General features: G+C 48.6%; 2 protein-coding genes across 6 annotated transcripts in view; both read right to left on the minus strand.

Annotated features, from left to right (window-relative positions):
* Positions 1 to 891: 891 nt before the first annotated feature.
* On the minus strand, positions 892 to 7,844 carry LOC104062003 (ankyrin repeat domain-containing protein 40). Of its 2 annotated transcripts, none has more exons than XM_054083693.1 (5): positions 7,500 to 7,844; positions 6,192 to 6,340; positions 4,187 to 4,669; positions 3,461 to 3,636; positions 892 to 2,764 (listed from the first exon to the last, which is right to left on the minus strand). In XM_054083693.1, the coding sequence occupies exons 1-5, from the start codon at positions 7,616 to 7,618 to the stop codon at positions 2,621 to 2,623; spliced, it is 1,071 nt and encodes a 356-aa protein (XP_053939668.1). In that variant the 5' UTR covers positions 7,619 to 7,844; the 3' UTR covers positions 892 to 2,620. The 2 variants fall into 2 exon arrangements, with proteins under 2 accessions (XP_053939668.1, XP_053939667.1); XM_054083692.1 differs by having other exon boundaries at positions 893 to 2,764; positions 4,187 to 4,672; positions 7,500 to 7,842.
* Positions 7,845 to 8,924: 1,080 nt separating this feature from the next.
* LOC128854006 (uncharacterized) overlaps positions 8,925 to 20,495 on the minus strand; it is a 36,595-nt gene continuing 25,024 nt past the window's right edge. For all 4 annotated transcript variants that reach the window (XR_008452893.1, XR_008452895.1, XR_008452892.1 and 1 more), the window contains 4 exons: positions 16,468 to 20,397; positions 15,729 to 15,917; positions 15,422 to 15,552; positions 8,925 to 11,471 (listed from right to left, as the gene is read on the minus strand). The gene's annotated coding sequence lies outside the window, so the exon portion shown is untranslated. The remainder of the gene's footprint in view (positions 11,472 to 15,421; positions 15,553 to 15,728; positions 15,918 to 16,467; positions 20,398 to 20,495) is intronic.

The following is a 20,495-nucleotide window of genomic DNA, read 5'->3' on the forward strand; positions in this document are numbered from 1 at the left end:
GGTGTTGGGTTGAAACTTGCAAAAAAGCTTTTTCCCCTTCACATCAGTGTTCAGGACTTGGTCATAACTGTAACTGAAGTCCTACACAGACAAAGCAAGTCAGTAACTTCTGATGTGCCTGCACCATCTGTTTGGGGGGAGCACCCTCACCAGAGGGGCTGTGGTTGGTCTCTCCGGTGAAACGAGCACTGGGTTTGATGGGGAGGGGTCTGCGTGCAGGCAGCCACCCTCCCTTTGTGATTTACCCCTCTAAAGTAGACACCTGTATGGGGCACAGGGTGGAGACTGGGGGGGATTGGAAAAAACCTAACAAGAAAAATTAATACAAGTGAAATAGTAACCATGTTCTAATTACAGACATTCTATGAAGACCTATTCCCTTTGAAACTGGTGTAAGAGGTGATTCAGCTGCTGTCCTAATGGGTTACTTCTTGCAGTGGCTGAAATGTTTGCTTTGCACTGCACATCTCTGTTAAAGGACTGGCATTTTTCCTGCCTTATTTTGCAGAGGTATAAATGATACAGCGAGGTACGGTGTAGTAAATTGGGGGTGGGATTCAGATTGCGAAATGTCTGGTAGTGGATTCTCCTCTAATGCATTGAGGATGAGGGGAAAATGGTCTTTAGAGTGTAGGAAACAGTGCCTTCGGATGTGACTAATGAGTGTCTCCTTGGCAGAGCCATCTGTGTGAGAAGTATCCTCAGTGCTCAAGCCCAAGAGAAATGCCATCAGATTTTCTAGGAATGCAAGAAGCAAACGGCGCATTTAAGTAAGCACCTCCTCTGTGCTTTCTCCATACTGGTTGTGGCAGCCTGATGGTCTCTTATTAGGTGTTAAAAATGCTCTGGCCCACAATTTCTCCATGTTGTGTTGGAACTGTGCACTCTGGAGTGTCCCACGTACCCCCCGCCCGCTGGGAAAGAGAGAGAACGAAGTACCTGAATCAACTGATACTTTAATATTGAGGAGTAGCAATGTCAGTCCAGTACAAGTTTAGTGCAAACAAAAGTTGTCCTTGGAAGAACAAGTTCTGTAAACTTCGTTTTAGTTGTCATACCAACGGGTTATCCTTCAGAGGGAAAAACCCCAACAGACCCTGTTAACAGAACTGGTGTGCCTTGGTTTATCAAACTGCATAGAACATACAAAAATAGTTCTCTGAATGCATAGAGTTGTTGTTATGATTAAAGGTTTAGTCTTTAGTCAGTTACTCTCTGTGGAAACTAGAGCAAATAAAGCTTTTTAAACAAGCTGCTCCTTTAGCTGACTGCTCAGGGGAGGCACACAAAGGAACTGAGAAGTTAGGTACTCGTTATTTAGAGCCATTTAGCTGCTACTGTCTTTCAAACAGTTATTGCACATAATCCAACCTACGCTGGAATGATAAAGACACAACGGTTAAAACAGAAACTCCTTTCCTGTCCTACAAGAAAACCAAAGTGGGAGCCGTAGTATGGAAATCTTAATTCATACTGTGTCCTAGCCTTGAGCTTACCAGGAGCTGAACTGAGCTTGTGCAGAAAGAGGGGCCAGGACTGGGAACGGGGAGCCGGCAGAGTTGGAGTGATAAAATAGATATAGAGCAAGGGAGGAAGGAGGATGATGACTTTGAATGCACTAAGTGAGAATTTTAAGCCTAAGTAACATTGTGCAATGGTAAACCCTGAGCCAAGCGTCTCCTCTGCAGCAGAAGGCATTGCTGTAGGCCTCTGCGCTGTGGGCTTCCACTGACCCCACTCAGAGATGAAGCTGCACTGCAGGAAGGGAAGGCAGAGCCACAGCCCTGCTGCTCCCACTAAACCACGTTAGTTGGTTGTACTATCTGTAGTCTGAACGTCAGCATTACAGCCCAGATCAACAACAAACCCTGCATCAGCTGCACACAGACAGTGCTCTAATGCTGCTTCAGAAAGAAGAGATGGAAGGAAAATCAATACTTAGGGAGAAATGTTCTCCTGTGCAGGTGGGGAGGCCCTGGCCCAGGCTGCCCAGAGCAGTGGTGGCTGCCCCATCCCTGGAGGGGTTCCAGGCCAGGTTGGATGGGGCTTTGAGCAACCTGATCCAGTGGGAGGTGTCCCTGCCCATGGCAGGGGTGGGATGGATGGGCTGTGAGGTCCCTTCCAACCCAAACCATTCCATGATTCTATGATTCTGTGATTGAAGATTTGCAAATTTGATGTCTTCGAGAGCAGCTGTTCATGGTACACCAAATACCCTGCTGTTTACTTAATTAGGAAGTTTAAAAATATATATACACACACAATTTCCTGACTTGACTTTTCCACGAGCCTTAATGGGTCAAAGAGTGGGAGGACTCAACATACAGTTCATGTCAATAATTAAGTCTTTCCTGCCCTCTGTTACCAAACACTACCAACAAACTTCATTGGAACACCCTGGAAGCCCTGTGATTTTAGTAGACAAATGAGGTATCCCTTATCTGAATACAGTATCAAGTAAAAAAATAAAACCAAAGGGGATATTAAATATAAAAGATAAACTATTAGTTAAAACAGTAACCCTAACAATAACTTAAGGTTTTACACACGCTTAATTCACTGCCTTCAAAGGCAGCAGCCTGCAGTTAGCCGGTTTTCATATCCGAGGTGTGTCGAGCCGTCAGTAGGTCAGCTTTGATGCTCTGCTGTTGTAGCACGGCCTGTCAGTCCCGGTCGCTGCAGTGCCTCTGAAAGGAGAGCTGTCGCTTCTCACAAGCACTAACTCCAGCTCCTGGAAGTCCTGAAGCCTGGCAACATCCTTGTCCTTTCAAAGAGCAGACCAAACTATGTGTTAGATACAGATACCTGGTCTTGCATTGTAAATATCTTTATAATAATGGCTGCAGGAAGGAAAAACTAAAATTCCAGAGAAGTTGCACCCAAGTATAGGAATAAATACTGAAAGACAAAAATCCCACCAGCTCTTTCTCCCACGCTCTTTTAAAGCACACGTGGGTTTTTTTGTCTCTTTGAAATGTACTTTTTGGCTCCTTGACCCTCCCTATGATTTGACTGTGTGTGCAGGTCACTGAGCTCAAGAGTTGTGACCAAATGCATTCCCTATACAGGTATTCTTGGATCAGGAGAGCATGTTCAGTTCCTGTTGGCACAGCTTTAAATTATTCACAAGCCAGTTGGTGGGGTTTTCCCCTCACTCTTTGTTTTAGGCAAGCATACAGTGAAGCAGCACCCGGCAGTTGTGTTCAGAGCACACTGAAACACACTTAAAGCCAAGCTGTAACAGCTCCATGCGCTTCAGGAGCTGAAATACGCGGCCTATTGTAACAGGAATAGGATGAGTTATAATGAAATTCGAAGAAAAGCCCCAAATCCTTTTGAATTTGTGAGCTTAACTCAGTTTTTGGTTTTGAACACGAGGCCACGTTTTACCGATCTTTCTATAAAAACACCTCTGCTGCCTGCAAAGTCAATGAAATGAATCCCTGGTTTCAGTTCTTACCTTTCTTACGAGGGTATTTGGTAATTTTCTGATCTTCTCCACCTGTTCTGGCTTGACGCCCAGTTCACAGCAGCTCACTCTGAGCAGATCTTCGTAGGTCAGTTCCTGTCTGTCCAGCTCAATTTCGATGAAGTCGGTGTCTCTCAGGTTCTGGACTCTCACCTTGAGCACAAGTTCTGAGTGAAAGAAAAAAAGATTAAAAGAGGTTGTTAGTTTTTTTTCTTCCCCAAAAAAACACCCAAGCAAAACCTAACACTTAAGTATTTACCATTACCTTTTGAATGTGGGTTTTATAATACAATACCTATTAACTGTGTGCTTAATGAAGTTCCATTGGAACAGGAATAAATACACAGGGAACCATCTTTACACTGTAAAAAGTCTGATTAATCCAGGCACAAAGTCGAGCTGTTCTCAAACTCCCAGAGATATGTTCGGTGCTGTATAAAACACTGCGTAACTTGACTATTGATGGTGCTTGGACCAATCCCTCCATCGGTTTGCAAAGCATCACCGCGTTTAAAATACAGGAAAATACAGCATGACACTTGGTTTACTTAGAGCAGAAAAAAAGAGTTCTGGGAGCTTTTGGCCAAAGAATTCAACATCTCTGCCTCAGCTCCACATGAGCCTGAAAGCAGGATGGTTCTTTCACTTCATGTTGCCCCCAGTAACCAAACCACAGAACAGAACAGGAGAGAAGGATGGGGAATCACCCGGCATTACCTTGCATGTTACATGGGAAAGTTCCCGTAAGGAAGAAGGGCTGGAAGGCTGGGGCGGGCCCGGGAGGGGAGCCCTGGGGCTGCACAGGTACGGCCTGTTTGGGCGCAACCGGCGAGAAGCGAGCTCTGCGGCGAGGCGAGGGCGGCTGGCAAGCGGGGCCGTTCTGCGCAGCAGGGTCGATGCATTTTGGTGCGGTGACAGTCGATGCTGGGGCGGGCAGCGGTTCCGCAGCCTCTGGTGCAGGCAGATCCTCTTTGCTGTCGCCCGACGTGGGTGTGCATGTGCTCTCAGCCGGAGTGGCTGATGAACAAGGGCTATTTTCACCCTGGGAAGAAGAGGTGGAAGCACTTTCATGCTGGGATTCTGCCAAGCTGTCCGGAATGCTTTCTCCAGAGCAAACGTAAGGGAATGGTGGGCTGGCCAAGTAGTTCCCAACAACTGGTAAGTTTAAATCCTTCACTCCTTGACATTCAGTTTCTTCCTCTACTAATGAAGTTAAGAAATGGGGGGCAAGGGATGGAGAGAGAAAAACCCCACCACGTTATTGGATAGATACTCCTCATTTTGAATACAGTTAGTTTTCCTGCTGTATTTTAAAGATAATCACATTCTAAGGCAATCAAAGGATGACACTAATGTATCGTAAACACATAACACCTGGAAGGCAAAGAGCTGTCGAATGGAAGAAAAAGCTACAGATTTCTATAACGTATTGTGTTTTTCAATAGCAAAGTGGGAAAAGAAAGAACTGCTGAAAGACAGATCAGTCCTCACAGTGTTGTTCCAGCGCTTTCAAAGGAGCTGTATGACCAGTAGTTCTTCACTAAATCACATTTTATAATGCTTTTAATAACACTGCTGTAAATAATTTATTATGACCCATGTCGACAAATTAAACCGAGTACTTCTTCAGGTAGGTAACTATTAGCCAAGCCAACCCTTTTCGCAATTAAAACTACTGCAGTAAATGACATTCCCACCTAACTGAGGGTTACAGGACATTAATGCTAGTGCCAAAGCCGTTCAGAAGGATCTGCTCAACAGCTCTGCACTCCCAGAGTAAAACCCTTTTAGGAGAATATAAGTGATAGGTGTTTATTCCCCAGGAAATGCATGAAAGCTTAACAGACAGAAAAATAAGGCAGCTGTAAACAGCGCTCATTCATGCACACTTGGCAGTTTAGATGTTAAAAACAGAACGCAAGTTGTTTGCCATGAATGAAGGCTGAGGGATCAGCATCTTGCTCAGAAGAAAATAGAAATACTCATGCAAAGAACCTGCCATTCCTCCAGCTGGGACCTGTAACTGCAATTTAGCTGCAACTCCCTTTAAGAAAACAGTGCTCTGTTAATGTAAGAGCAATAGCACTGCAGAGAGCAGTTCAAGTGCAATTAGGAGAAGATAGAACAGAAGGTGAAGCACTTGACATTTTCATGCGGAGCACAGTACCTGGGTGCTGATGGGAAGAGGCACGGGCAGTGTTAGAGAGGTGCCGCATACACCTAACAAGGTTTGTTGTGCTTATGAAAAGTGTAAGACAGAATTATGGGGCAGAAATTCATCATGCCGCAAGTAACAGTGTAACAAAATGCTCAGGAACCTGAACTTCTGAAATACTGCAGCTGTCCTGAGTGCATTTATAAGGTTTCTGGTGGTCAGACAAGTCGAATTGTACAAATTGTGCCTGTCTCCCTTTGCAGCTCCTGCTCAGTGAAAGGCACCTGCAGCAGCACATTTCCCACAGTGTACGGCTTTCAGTCTCCTTATGACCCAAAAATAAAAGGCCTTCCTTCCTGAAACCACCACGCCTCAGCTCAAGTATGACTTACAATTATAAACTGGACTTCTCTAACGAGAAACAATCATCCCTGCCAAAACTTTGTTTTTGTTGATTGTTTGAGAAACAAACAATCCCTGCCCATCTACTGCCTCAGATCAAAGCACTAAAAATGCTGTAGTATTTAGGCCAAGAATTCTAGATGACTTTTAAGATGGTAATGGTACCTCCCAAAATCTTCCGGATGTCTGGTTTTGAAGTTAGCTGTGCAGCCAGCTCTCCTTTAGCAGTGAGGATGTGCTTATCCGCCCCGGCCTCCAGCAGGCAGGCCACCACTCCAGCATGGTTCCGCTTACAGGCCCAGTGCAAAGAGGTCCTGCGGGGAGTGAAGCAGAAGGGTTGAGCCGTCGGAGCCATCGCCCACGTGTGCCCGTCCTAATTCGCACTGAGAATGACAATAACTGGGAATAAACCTTCCTTCTTTAAAGTTATTACAGAATCATAAAATGGTTTGGGGTGGAAGGGACCTCAAAGCCCATCCATCCCATCCCTGCCATGGGCGGGGACACCTCCCACTGGATCAGGGGCTCCAAACCCCATCCAAAGTGGCCTGGAACCCCTCCAGGGATGGGGCAGCCATCCTGCAAGCTGGGCAACCTGTTCCAGGGCCTCCCAACCGCACAGGAGAAAACATTTCTTCCTATGAGCTCATCTAAATCTATATTACAGTCCTGTGGGGACAGGGCCTCCTCTGCCTTGCTGCAGTGGGAATAGACGCCTATGCGCACAGGAGGAACTTTGGGAGAGCTCCTTGCACAAACCACCACAGGTGGATGGAGGACGGTGGCCTTTATCGTGATCCTCTTTAGCCGTAAATCTCAAAGCCTTCTGGGATCAGCATTTCCTTTTTTATCACCAGCAAAGCAAAGAAGCTGGAGAGCTGCAGTCCCAGAGCAGCGCTCCCCTTGGCCAAGCGCAGGGTGCCCAGCGCCATGGAACCATGGAATGCGTTGGGTTGGAAGGGACCTCTCTCAGCCCATCCTGTCCCACGGGCAGGGACACCTCCCGCTGGATCAGGGGCTCCGAGCCCCATCCAACCTGGCCTGGAACCCCTCCAGGGATGGGGCAGCACCGCTGCTCGGGGCAGCCTGGTGTCCCTCTCTGCCTCAGAGGAAAACATTCCTTCTTAAGATCTCACCTCCATCTCTTTCGGCTGAAACCCTCTCCAGCTCTCCTGTCTCACCACAGAACCACGGAAGGCTTTGGGGTTGGAAGGCAGCTCCGCGCCCACCCATTCCCCGCGCTGCGAAGGGCAGGGCCGCCTCCCCGCGGCCGCCGAGGGCCCCATCCACACGGTTTGAATTAAAAAGCTTCGAACGACACCGCTCTGAGCCGCAATTCCGCCGCAGGTCGCGGGCAGGACGCGTCCCTGCCGAACGGCCGCCGCTCGGGCTGGGGGGGCAGCGCCCTTCCCGCCCGGGGGGGTTCCCTCCTGCCCCCCCCCCCAGTGTCCCCCACTTCTCCTCCACTCTCACCACCCGTCGATCTCGTTGCGGGCGTTGATGCCGGCGCCCTCCCGCAGCAGCCGCCGCACCTCGCGCCCGTCGCCCAACGCCGCCGCCTCGCGCAGCCGCTCCCCGAGCTCCGCCGCCATCTTGGCGGGGGCCGCGCCGACCCATGGCCGCGGGCCTCGGCCCCGGGGAGGGGCGGAGGGGGGCGGCGCCCGAGCACCTGCCCGGGGGAGCGCTCCCCCCCCGGGGAACCGCTGCCGGTTCGTTCCCAAGGACTGGTTTCCAGGTTCTGGTGAACTTCACAGCAGGCGAAGCTCCTGGTGGTTTGGAGCGGGCTCCAGCTCTGCCTCAGCTCCATTGGAGGGGGAGAAGGGCCGCACACAAGTGATTATAGAAAACACTGTTTGAAAGAAAATGTGCTATCAGAGTGACACTGAAAATGCTGTGAAACACACTCTCTAAGACTGATTTGGCAGCTTTGGAAAGTGAGCGTCCTTTAATCGAGCCTGGGCAGCACGAGGGAGCGATCTCCATCAGGGATGAGCAGCGAGAGAAGGGCTGGGACAGCATAGAGAAAACGCTCTTTGAAAGAAAACTCTTTAAAAGACAATGTGCTATCAGAGTGATACTGAAAATGCTGTAAAATAAACTCTCTTTAAGACTCATTTTGTAGCCTTGGAAAGTGAGTGCCCTTTAATCGAGCCTGGGCAGTGCAAGAGAGTGATCTCCATCCGGGATGAGCAGCCAGAAAAAATGCATTTCCCACTCATCTGCGTGTGTGTGTGCGTTTCCCCCCAAGTTAACCACAGCCGGTTCGTTCCCAAGGACTGTTTCCATGTTCTGGGAAACTTCACAGCAGGCGAAGCTCCTGGTGGTTTGGAGCGGGCTCCAGCTCTGCCTCAGCTCGCACTGAAGGGGGGAAAGGCCGCACACAAGTGATTATAGAAAAGGCATCCGTTCGGTATGGATCAGACTGATACCAAAAATACCGAAAAATAAACTCTGTAAGACTGATTTGGCAGCCTTGGGAAGCGAATGTCCTTTAACCGAGCCTGGGCAGTGCGAGGGAGCGATCTCCATCAGGGATGAGCAGCGAGAGAAGGGCTGGGACAGCATAGAGAAAACGCTCTTTGAAAGAGAACGTGCTATCAGAGTGATACTGAAAATGCTGTAAAATAAACTCTCTTTAAGACTCATTTTGTAGCCTTGGAAAGTGAGTGCCCTTTAATCGAGCCTGGGCAGTGCGAGGGAGCGATCTCCATCAGGGATGAGCGGCCAGAAAAAATGCATTTCCCACTCACCTGCGCGTGTGTGTGTGTGTTTTCCCCCAAGTTAACCACAGCCGGTTCGTTCCCAAGGACTGGTTTCCATGTTCTGGGAAACTTCACAGCAGTCAAATCTGCTAATTTGGAGCGGGCTCCAGCTCTGCCTCACCTTGCAGTTAAGGCTGCAAAGAGGTGATTATAGAAAAGACATCCCTTCAGTATGGATCATGCTGATACCAAAAATAACAAAAAATAAACTCCCTAAGACTCATTCGGCAGCCTTGGGAAGCGATCAGCCTTTAATCGAGCCTGGGCAGCACGAAGGAGTGATCTCCATCGATGATGTGTGGCCAGACAGAATGCATTCCCACTCACGCACATGTGTATGAATTTCCCCCCAAGTTAACAACAGTTTGTTAATTTCCAAGGACTGGTTTCAATGTTATGATGAACTTAACAGCAGTCAAATGTTCTGATAAATTTAAGCATATTCTGTAGCTCTTCGAGAACTAATTTTAATGTTAGTATGAACCTCACAACAGTCAAAACAAGATTTACCTTTACTTCTTCTAATCACAATTCGCGACAACTGTAAATTCAGACCTAGGAGACCTTGAAGTCGAACCTTCAGCTGCTGTCACCTGAAGCTTTTTGCTTTAACCCACCTCTGTCTTAAATGATCACAGTTTTTAACCCATGACCCCTTTTATCTATTTTCAGCATCCATGGAATGGAATTGTAAAACAAAGACAAGGCACACAAATGTGATGATAAGCTCTAGGAAGCAGATACTTTAAATACTTTAAACCCCTATTTACTAATTCTGTAAAAATCCTACACGATAAACTGGCAAAATCATAGAATCATAAAATGGTTTGGGTCAGAAGGGACCTCAAAGCCCACCCAGTCCCCACTCTTGCCATGGGCAGGGACACCTCCCACTGGATCAGGGGCTCCAAGCCCCATCCAACCTGGCCTGGAACACCTTCAGGGATGGGACGTTTCCAAAGCTGTACACAGCCTGTCCCAGACGATGGGGAAAAGGAGCGCAGGAGCAGTCCTACAAACAGCAGGACAAGGCTTGTTCCTCGGGAAAGCTGCGCTGTGCCACTAGATGTCACGCTGAAACAGCCAGAGGAGCTCCAAGTGTGGCGTTGCACGTCTTGCTAGAATTGCAAAATGCCTTTAAATTTGTCTGGGCACATCCATAGTGTCTCCATATGGCTTTGATCCTGCGGATTCCAAAGCTCTGCAAAGGGACATTATGCAATGTTTCAACGACGACCACGCGGGAGCCCCGCAAAGGGACCTCATTTCTTTAGAGTTGTGGAGATTTTTTTTTTTTGCTTTCCCCCCTCTCTTTGAGCTCCTCTCCCAAGGCCACGCCGGGGCTTTTAAGGACTCGAAGCCAGCGGGCAATGCACTGAGATGGTCTCTCTCACGCTCTCTTGTGATGAGTAGCCTACTCTGTCGCGCCTGTGCCAAGCCCCGTTAAATGCAGCTCGGGCTCACCATTGCTTGGTTACACAACGTACTTCTCCCCAGAGTCATAAGATTTCCTCCCGCAAGAAAGACTGTGTAGAAGAGGATTAATAGTGAGTTCCCCTGACTCAAAACTCCCCGCTGCCACCACGACCTTTCTGTTCTGCGGAGCCTCAGACCCCTCTCACTCGTTGGCCCTCTCCCCATTTATTGACACCAAAACCACAGCATGATGGGGGCTGGCAGGACCCTTTGGAGCTCACCCAGTCCACCCCCCTGCTAAAGCAGGGTCACCTCTGGCCGGTTGCACAGGAGCACGTCCAGGCAGAGTTGGATCTCTCCAGAGAAGGAGACTCCACACCTCCCTGGGCAGCCAGTGCCAGGGCTACATCACCTACAAAGATGTTTTTCCTCATGTTCAGGTGGAGCTTCCCATGCTCCAATTTGTGCCTGATGCCCGTTGTCATGTCCGTGGGCACCACTGAGCAGAATCTGGCACCCCTCTCCTGCCCATCACATATTAATGGGATCCCCTCAGCCTTCTCTTCTTCAGGCTGAACAGACCCAGGTCTCTCAGCTTTTGCTCCTAAGAGAGGTGCTCCAGTCCTTTCACCATCTCTGTGGCCTCTGCTAGACTCTCTCCAGTCATTCCTTGTCTTTCCTGAGCTGGGGAGCCCAGAACTGGACACAGGATTCCAGATGGAGCCTCCCTAGGCCAGAGCAGAGAGGGAGAAGAATCTCCCTTGCCCTACTGGCCACCCTTTTCTCCATGCGCCCCAGGACATCATTGGCCTTCTTGGCCAGAACAGGACATTGCTGGCTCATGATTAGCTTGGCGTCCACCAGGACTCCCACGCTTCTCCATGGAGCTGCTTTCCAGCTGGTCAATCCCTCACCTGTACTGGTGCAGGGGTTGTTCCTCTGAGGTTGCCTTTGTTGAACTTGGTTACGTTCCCCTCCACGCAGCTCTCCAGCCTGTTCAGGTCTCACTGAGCGGCAGCAGAGCAAAGCCATTCTTTCCCTGCTTCTCCCCCCCTTTTCCCGTATTGCAGCTGGGTTTGTGCCCGCACTTTGCAAGTTCTCACAGTGCCTGTACCTGTGTAGGACACACGTACCTACATCTCCCTCCCGAAAGCTGCAGGGATAGCGCGGATCTGGGTGCACAGAGGCAAGTGCTGGCCGAAGGCTGGCGATCGCTGTTGGAAGCTGCTGGGAATCCCCTCCACTGCTGCGTGCTCGTGGCTTGGCTCTGCAAAACATGCAGTCGCTTTGCCTCCCAAATGTGCCTGTAAAGGTCTTTGGCCTTCAGCAGGGACAGGCAGAGCTATAAGCCACAGCAAGAGTGTGTGTGTGGAGCCCCAACCAGTGGTATTTTGTTTTCCTTGTGATTTACAGGTGCTCGAGGCTTGCTGTGCCTTCACACCGGCTTCGTACCAGCCACATCCACCAGCCCCGGCAGCCTGGCAGCACAGAGCCATCTCTCAGCTGTTCCGTGCCTGGACATCCTGCTGCTGCTTGGAGTAACCACAAGGGAGAGTTGGGCCATTCTTTGTCCTCAGAGCAAGTTTCCCAGATTTTATTGGTTTAGTTTTAACAGTCTGTCATTTTGCAAGTTTCCAACTGTGACTGAACCCCTGAATTGGTTCTTTTCTCCTTTTTTGGGAAACCATGGTCTGTCTGGTCTTTGTTCCTTTTTTTTTAAGGCTGATGAAGTTTTTCATTCCCTTTGCACTTCAGGTTTTATTCCCCAACTCCTTTAACCGAGTTCTCAGTCATTTAAAGTTATTATTAAACATCTTTTTAAAGGCTTAATCCCCAGTTACACAGCGATACAGTTCATACATGATATACTCTGTCCCTACCCAGCCCACCAAAATAATGTTTCTGGTAATTTCCACCAACTCTGCACTTTGTGTAAAGGTACTAGAAATAAGATTATGGGATAGTCAGAAACCTTAATTATACTTAATGTGCATATGCACACAGACAAAGATTTAAAGCCAATATGGTGTTAAGGTTCAGGGAAATGGCAGGACTGGTGGAAAATAAAGCTGAATGAATTAAAAGTCAAGCCAAATATTCACCTATATTGCTCGCATGCAGAGGAGATGGTCTGAGAGGGAGCAGTCGAAGTCAGAAGCAGTTTCTGTCACACCAATAGATTTTGATAACAACTGGAAATTGTTCAGTGGATTAGTGCCTCAAGCAAGTTCGGCTTCGAGCAATGGCAAGCCTGAGCTGCAGTGCCGTGGAGCCAAACTTCTCCCCGTGAGGGTTGTTCCTTATATCGTGGTTGTGGGGATGTCCCCCAGGCGTAAGCTCAGTCCCCTCTAAGCTAAGAGATGTCCTAACCCCAAAAAACTGAGCAGCCAAGGGGCCACCTTTGCTTTTTCTCCAGACCTCTGGCTACATTCCTCTGTTCCCGTGTCTGTAGTCCCTCCCTTTGCTCTCCCAAGCCATGAAACAAGCTTATCAGGGGCCATGGGGCAAATGCATGCAGTCACCCAAGTCCTGCGTAGGGCCATGTCCTATCTAGGTGCTCAGAGCCAAAAGGCTTTTGTGGCTCCTGTCCCAGTTCATCTCCTGCAGGAGCTGACTCATGTGGAACGTGCTCATGCTGTTAACAACATGAAGGAGATGGTTCACCTGCATTCCTAAGATAAAATTTGCTTTGCTAAGACAAGGTCTACATTTGCTTCTGCAACAACGCTATTTTCTTTAGAAGAAGCTGGCCCCATGCAGAAGACCAGATCAAGGTGGCTGGATTCTGTGATTTGGCCATCAAAAAAGGAGACTGAGGGGAGACTTTATTGCTCTCTACAACTAGCTAAAAGGAGGTTGTAGTGAGGTGGGGATTGGTCTCTTCTCCCTGTAAGCCAGCATTCCCAGGATGAGGGAAAATGGCCTCAAGGTGCACCAGGGGAGATTTAGGTTGGATATCAGGAGGAATTTCTTTCCTGAAAGGGTTGTCAAGCACTGGCAGAGGCTGCCCGGGAAGGTGGTTTAGTCCTCATCCCTGGAAGAGTTTAAAAGATGAGTAGAAGTTGGACTTGGGGATGTGGTCTAGTGCCAGACTTAGCACAGATGGATTGATAGTTGGACTGGATGATCTTAAAGGTCTTTTCCAGCTGAAACCATTTTCAGATTCTATGATCAAGGAGAAAGCCACAAATGCAAATCATATGTGGTTACGCTGAGGGACTGTGCCCTGTGCACTTTTCATGGCCCTGAGACATGGCCAGTCAATTAGAAACTCTCTGTTGACTTGGATGAGCTTTCAAGCAGACGCTATACAATTCAACAGAGTAATTAGCAAAGCTGTAAGAGGTCTCCATGGAGATTGACAGCATCACCTCCCAGCTGGTACATTCTCTACCTCCTATTCTAAATTTGTTCTTGCTGTCTTCCTGGCTCTAATCCATAAGGTTAGCTAAATCTTCCAATATTTGTGGTACATCAAAGCAGCGGAGAGGACAAAGGCAGTTGGGAGGAGGCAGAGAAAGAAATAACCTGGTGCCTTAAGGAAAGCAACAGAAACTGTTCAGACATATATAGTCAAGAGTTTTGAGAATGGGATTAGGCAGAACAGCACCTCTGCCTGCCTGTCACTTGCAAATTCTTGCTAATACTTTAGGAGCTTATTGGAGGTCAGCACCAAACACCCAAACAGACTAATCTGTATTATAGACACATAATCAAAGTCACAAGGTTTTACATAATATATATTGGTGACACAAGAAGGGCTTGTTCAGATAAATTTGTCATCAAGATTAGTGGCCATGAAAGCCTCTACTGTGCACTAACCTGGTTTTCTATGGCTGTGTTGGTATGCCAGATTCCTCAAAGAAGCTGGGAAGGAGCTGAGAAAGTGCAAACCAAGTGTGTGTTCTGAAACAGTGACAGCGTTGGGTTTCTAGCCATGGCAAAGTTAAAAAAACAAGTATGTGTGTGCGTCAGCGAAGAAGGGTTGTGCTTAAGCTGCAGCGTTACACACGCAAAGAAATGGCTGTAGGTGCGAATTTTGCCTTCGTTTTCTTTCAGGCAGTTTTGGGGTTTCAGCAAATCACACCTCACACTCACACCTCACTTCTGCGGCAACAGCAAGAAGCAGGGATTGAAAAGACAAACTGATGTCACTTAACCCAGTTGTGAGCTTTGTGTTCCCCTTCAGAGAGGTGGAAGCTGTGGCACAGAGGGAGTCCAGGTTCATGGAATAAGTCAGTGACAGAGACGGGAACAATTAGATAATGAGTAGAGAGCAATTCCATAGCGACAAATCTAATTGATTTAAAAAGGGAATTACTTCATGGAAGTGTATGGAAGTGTCTGTTATCCCACCCTGCAGAGCTTTGGAAATACAAAAGAAATATCTGTAAAATTACGGAAGCACAAAAGAAATGTCTATAAAATTACAAAAGAAGAAACACAAAAGAGAAAAGAATTCAAGGCCATTTTCTCTGTGATGGGAGGAGACAAAGTCACAGCTCATGCCATGGGTTGCAGAGATCATATAAAGCATTTCCAGGCCCACAGGCCACCTCGTTCTCATGGCTGATGCATAGCAGAGCCGAATGTTTTGTGAGGGTACCCCAAATCCTCCCGGCCCACTGCAGGAGTTCACCCACCGAATTGTACCTAATCAGGGAAAAACATCCCATTGCCCTCAACTTTCCCACAGTCAGTGAGGAGAGAGTGAGCGATGCCAGCCAGACATCTGCAGAAGAGAGATCAGAACCTGGGAGAGCTGAACTGTCCTCTAGATTTCCTGCAATTCACATGCTGCTACCATGTGAACCTGGGGCTAAAATCACTCCGGTGGCTTTTACAGAACTCCTGAAAGCTCCTTTGTAGAAGCAGAGCTGACTGAACTGGCCTTCAGGTCAAGAAAAATCAAGCGCTGGGTGGGATTTCCAAGAGTGCTTGGCTGTAACCTCACCCTGCTCCCCTTTGAAGTCAGCAGAATATTTACCATCGACTTCAGTTGGAGAAAAATCAGGCCATTACTGAAAGTGTTTGAAACGCTCGCCTGTAACGATGCTCCAGTTCCTTTGTACCTCCCTGCTCAAAGGCAGCCTGCTGCGTCTGTCATTAAACCACAATCCTAGCAATTGGTTAGATAACTCAATGAGCCCAACGTGCGGGCCCTGGAGGCACAGGAAAATTGTAACGATTAAACCACGTGAATCTCTTAAACATTACCTACAATCGCTCTGCTGGCCACCGTCACGTCAGGCAATCAAGGACCGGCTGTGTTCCAAACTGCCGTGGAAAAGAAAGTGCTGTATCTCAGTGAACCCGCTACGATGGAGGCTGCAGGTGGATTCTTCGTTCTGCAAGCAACAAAAGAGCAAAATAAGAACGTACGTTGAATTAGCTGAAATCAGAAAGAGCAACAATGAAAGGAAGCCGTTAAATGCTAACAAACATCCCGTTGCCAGGACAGGCAGGGTGCCTTGCTGCTCTAAAGACCAATGGAAGTAGATCATCACCACTTTGCAGGCATCACCTCTAGCTTGTGCTCAGATCTGCTGCCAAGGGAACACCAGGAGAGGAGCACCCTGTTTACTCCAGCTCCTCATTTAGCCTCCTTTGGGCATTTCCAGTGATGGTGTCAGTGGCTCAGAAGAGATTTACTCATTCTTTCTGATGGCTGTCATCTGGGTCCAAGCAATGCCGAGTAGATGATGTCTCACATCTGGTGGTAAAAGATCACAGAGGGCAAACTGAAACAAAAGAGGTCATCTCTTGGGCAGACTGTTGATATGGACACTGGCTGGGTAGGGGAATGCTCCTGGCAGAGGTCACACTCTGAGCACAGTCTGAGGATGCGCTGTGTGACAGCCAGGACCACAAACATACAGCAATGCCAAACGAGGGCAAGAACTCTTCAGTTAAAAAGAATTTTGTCCTAATTTAGATTTAAATTCCAAGAAGCCAGACTTGACACTCAAAGGATTTCATGATATTTGCAGAAATGGAAATAGTTCCACTTCGTGAGAACTAATTATTGTTTATAGCAAAGTTTTGGATACCAAACCCTCGGAGGAGCTCTGGGACTTCCAGGTTGTCTGGAGAAGCCAGTGCTCATTGCCTGATGAAAAGCTCAGTCGCTGGGAGCTGCTCTGCATCTCCTGGAGACGCTGCCAGCCCCAGCGAGGGCTTCCAGACTTCGACAGGCTCAGTGGACTGGTGAAGTCTCAGAGTGAAGCACAAAAGCAGGCAAATGTGCAGCAGTTTTGTCTCACCTTACAAACTCTCAGCTCAGCCCTCGTCCACTGCAAGGTTCATAGACTTTCAAACAGGATCAGCTCGGAGTGATGGGGAGATGGTACCTTCACGCTGAAGTCACAGGGGGCTTAGAGTAGAAACCAGGAGAAATGTGGGATTTTCAAGGAAGAAAGATGACAGCTGAAGGGGTTTAAATTAAATTAGCACAGCAGGTTAAAACCTTACTATTTATACCAATTGAATCACATCACAAACAAAAGCAACATGACATTTCTATACCAAGCTAGGTTTTTGACAGGGAAATGACACCTCTGGGGTTGGGTGCCACGTCTGGGCCTGGGAAATCACTGAGCAAGTGATTTGCCCCAGCTTTACATTCCTAAAAGTAAATAAAGGAGGTTAAATTAGGGTCATTTGCAGGTTTGAGTGAATCTGAAATGGTTTTAATAATATTCATTAGCCTCCTACATGTGGAACTAAATTTACTCACCTTCCTGGAGAAACATCACTGGCTTCCCCACGTTTAGCAGGTGATGGTGATGTCCAGCTTGTGCACCACGCAAGTAGACATCTGAGAGAGTCTGAGATGGAAGTGCTAGCTGTGCGATGGTGCCACTGTGATGGGATTTCTGTTTCTTGCCTTTCCAGGGTGCATGACATCTCAGGTTTCCCTAACTGAAAGCTGAACTGATGGAGCAGGTCTGGCTCCTCATTGAGGGTGACAGAGAACAGGGCTGGAAGGGACTTTGGGAGGTGACTTAGAGCCTTTTGCTCTAAGCCAGGGTGAACTCATTCCCGACATTTGACCTTCGCAATCTTGACTAACCAAAGATACCAACTCCATGGCCTGTCCAAATTATCTATGGGATATCTAAGGCTTTGCCTCTGAAAGAGAGAAAGAGGTGGGCAGTGAAAGCCAAGCCTCTGAGCCCAGCTCGTCCTCATATCTCACTGATAACCAGCTGATTATCTTCCTTTGTACCCTCTTTGCCTCTTGGTGTGCTGTTTCAGACAGCATAAACCTCACAATAATGAACCACCATCAAACTGGCAGTTGTTCCTGCCCAGCTTACGTTAGCAGAGAAAGAGAAAGCAAATGATGATTAGTCGTATGGCTGCCCTCAAAGATAAAACCCCTGAGCAGAAGCCATCTGCCGAGGCATAAAATAATAATTCTGGAACTAGCCTTGTCTCAGTGCAATGCCATCAGCCTGCACCACATCCCAGCGCAGTGCAGGCCTAGTGCTGCGTTCTAGCAGGTGGCCCATAACCCTGTAATAAACTCCCTGACATTATTGATTTCCCCCCTAAATCGAGCCCTTTTGTCTAACTACATTAACTTCTGCTTACTGAGCATCTGCGTGCGAGGCAGAGTGCACACAAACAGCGGCTCGTTTTGGTGAGCAGTCGCTGCTCTAGGCGTGCCCCCGGCTCCCCGCGCCTGTCCAGACTCGCTGGGATCTGCTCAGGTGGGTTCTTGCAGAAGTCAAAGCCAGCACTTGTGAGTTATGGGTGCTTATGGGGGACCCCGACAAAAGCCTTAGCTCAAAAACCTTAGCTGAAATATGCTTCTGCTGCTAATTACGCATACAAACAGCCCCAAAAATAGGATGCACGCACACCGTTACCTTCCAACCCACATCTGGATTTCTGTGTGGCTTTGGAAGCAGCATTTACTGCTTGAGGCAAGTGGTTGGCAGCTGTGCTCCAAAAGGGATCTGACAGTGACGCTCCCTCTCCAGTGTCTGGCTATCATCGGCTTTAAGTGCAGTGAGCTTGTACAGCCTGAAACGTCGTTACTGTCTGAATAAGACAGGGCTTTTTAAAAAGTACTTTTATTTTAAGCATCACATTTTCATCTGTGTGTGGACAAGGAGCCACTTAAGGAGTGTGAATGATGGTGGTGGGGCTGAAGGAGAGAGTGGTCAGGGTATGTCTTAGTGCCCTGTTTGGAGGAAGGAGACAGGTTGCTGGTCCAGGTGGCGCAGGGAGTTATAGAATCATAGAATCATGGAATGGTTTGGGTTGGAAGGGACCTTAAAGCTCACCCAGTTCCACCTCCCTGCCATGGGTTTGCCTCTCCTGGTGGTGGGTGCCACGGGCACCCATCACACCCCCAGCACAGATGAGTGCCTCCAGCCGTGAGCCCTCGCGTTAGGGTTCTCGGTTCTGCAGCCAGCAAGCTACCACCCAGCAGCGATGAATCACAGCCGTGCCTGGAGAGGGGGTGAGTTGTGTTTGTGTTGGCAAAACCGGCTGCGAGTGGCGGCAGGCCCAGACAGCACGAGAGGCCGAATCTGGAAGAGCCCCATTGCTGAGGCGGAGATCAATGGGCGATGGGAGATTTAGCATCACAGGGTGACGGCTCCTGCCAAGAGCCCTTCCACAATAAACCCAGCAATGGGCCGAGGAACTCCAGATGAGGACAGTTCATTTTGCCTAATGAATATGACCGACAGTCTGCCGTTCCTCTGACAGTGGTTTAAGAACAAAACCAACACAACTCTACTTCCCTGTGCATCAGAAAATCCTGTTTCTCTCCTCAGTTAGAAGAGGTCATACCAAACTCTGGATCAGCACCTGGTGCAGCACAGCAGGGCAGGAAGATCCCATAGGAGCTTGGGAGGAGTAAGAAAAAGGGCAAAGAAACGGTCATTAATGAAAACACAATGGTTAAGCCAACTTTAAATAAACAGCCCTAACCGGGACCCTGGGCATCCTAGGAGGATGCTTTCCTTTTCCATTTTCAGGACGGTGGTGCAGTGTTGGACAGACACCTGTGGAGCACAGCCTGGTCAGAGTCCACACAGCCCCACCACCCAGAGGACATCCAGGATGCTGCTTTGTGCCATCAGGGATCAGGTTTGTCCATCTGAGAGGGACATCCGAGAAAGCTCATCCCAGCTCCTCATCCAACAGACTCAGACCAACACCTTGATCAGAAAGGGGAGCTGGGGATCATAGCAGGGCTCCTTCCAAGGCTTTAATGCATTTGGGAAGATCTTTAGCACATCTGACAAGGACAAGACAAGCCATGAACTCGCAATCATAATAGCTTTTCTATAAAAATGGAGCATAAGGATTGTTTTATTTCTTTTATGAAAGAGAAAATGCACGATGCTTTATAAACAAGGTAGAGCAGAAAAAAATACACCCGGAGACCTTGACAAAGACCCTGATTCACAGCTGGCGTCAGCTGAACATTCCAGAACAATCTGGAATACCCGGTCATCTCCTGTGAGGTCAGTGGAGCTCAACTAATTCAAACCAGGTGAGAAAACAGCCCTCGGCAAAACCCGTGAGACACTGAGTGCATTAGGCAGAGCTTGGCTGTCCATGCCCGGACAACCATGGTCCCGGCTGTCCCTGAACCAGCCCGGAGCAGCCTGCATAGTGGTGTCCCCTCTGGACACGTCCCTCAGGTTGGGTAACAGCGTGCCTGGGGTGTCCTGGCAGGGACGGGGTGGCTGTTGAGGGTTATTTGGAGTCCTCACTGCCTTCTCTGACCTCAGGAGCTGCCTGTCCGCAATCATGGCAAGATTTATGGCACTGTTTTCCTCTCTCTCCCCTGGCTGCGTTCAGGTGGCCAAGGCACTGATCCTTCACGGAGCAGAGCACTCCCTGTTCCCGGAGGATGGGAGCTGGAGGGGCACGGTGTCTGTCTGGTTTCCATTGGATTAGGCCAGGTGTTGATTCCCTAAGAGGCTTCCTGTGCAGAAGCTTTACTGAAAGTGCGATTTCTCAGTTAACATAAGTTTTGTGTACCTCATTTATAATGTAAGCACAGTGATCCAATAAAACCATCATTATCGTTAATGATAATTGCTTTGCCCTTTCTCCCAGGCTCCTACGGGATGTCCCTGCCTCTGTCTGCTGTGCCAAGTGCCGTCCCAGCGTTTGGGGTGACAGTACATCAAATCCAGCCATTCCAATGCCCTTTCCCTGACCTGCAATGGGGACACAAAGAAAGCAGCACGTCCCCTGCCACTGCTCCTTCAGCTGGGCTCATCCGCCCATCACTTCTCGAGTTCCACCATGCTCCGTA

The sequence above is a fragment of the Cuculus canorus genome, chromosome 18, assembly GCF_017976375.1.
Source record: "Cuculus canorus isolate bCucCan1 chromosome 18, bCucCan1.pri, whole genome shotgun sequence".
In the NCBI taxonomy this organism is placed as follows: Eukaryota; Metazoa; Chordata; class Aves; order Cuculiformes; family Cuculidae; genus Cuculus; species Cuculus canorus.

Excerpts from the sequence above, each read along its gene's own strand:
- LOC104062003 (XM_054083692.1), bottom strand. The coding sequence starts at position 7,618 with ATGGCGGCGGAGCTCGGGGAGCGGCTGCGCGAGGCGGCGGCGTTGGGC. Across the intron at positions 3,637-4,186 it reads TTTCCCATGTAACATGCAAG|AACTTGTGCTCAAGGTGAGA; the intron begins GTAATGCCGGGT and ends TCTTTCACTCAG. Across the intron at positions 2,765-3,460 it reads CAAATACCCTCGTAAGAAAG|GACAAGGATGTTGCCAGGCT; the intron begins GTAAGAACTGAA and ends GCTCTTTGAAAG.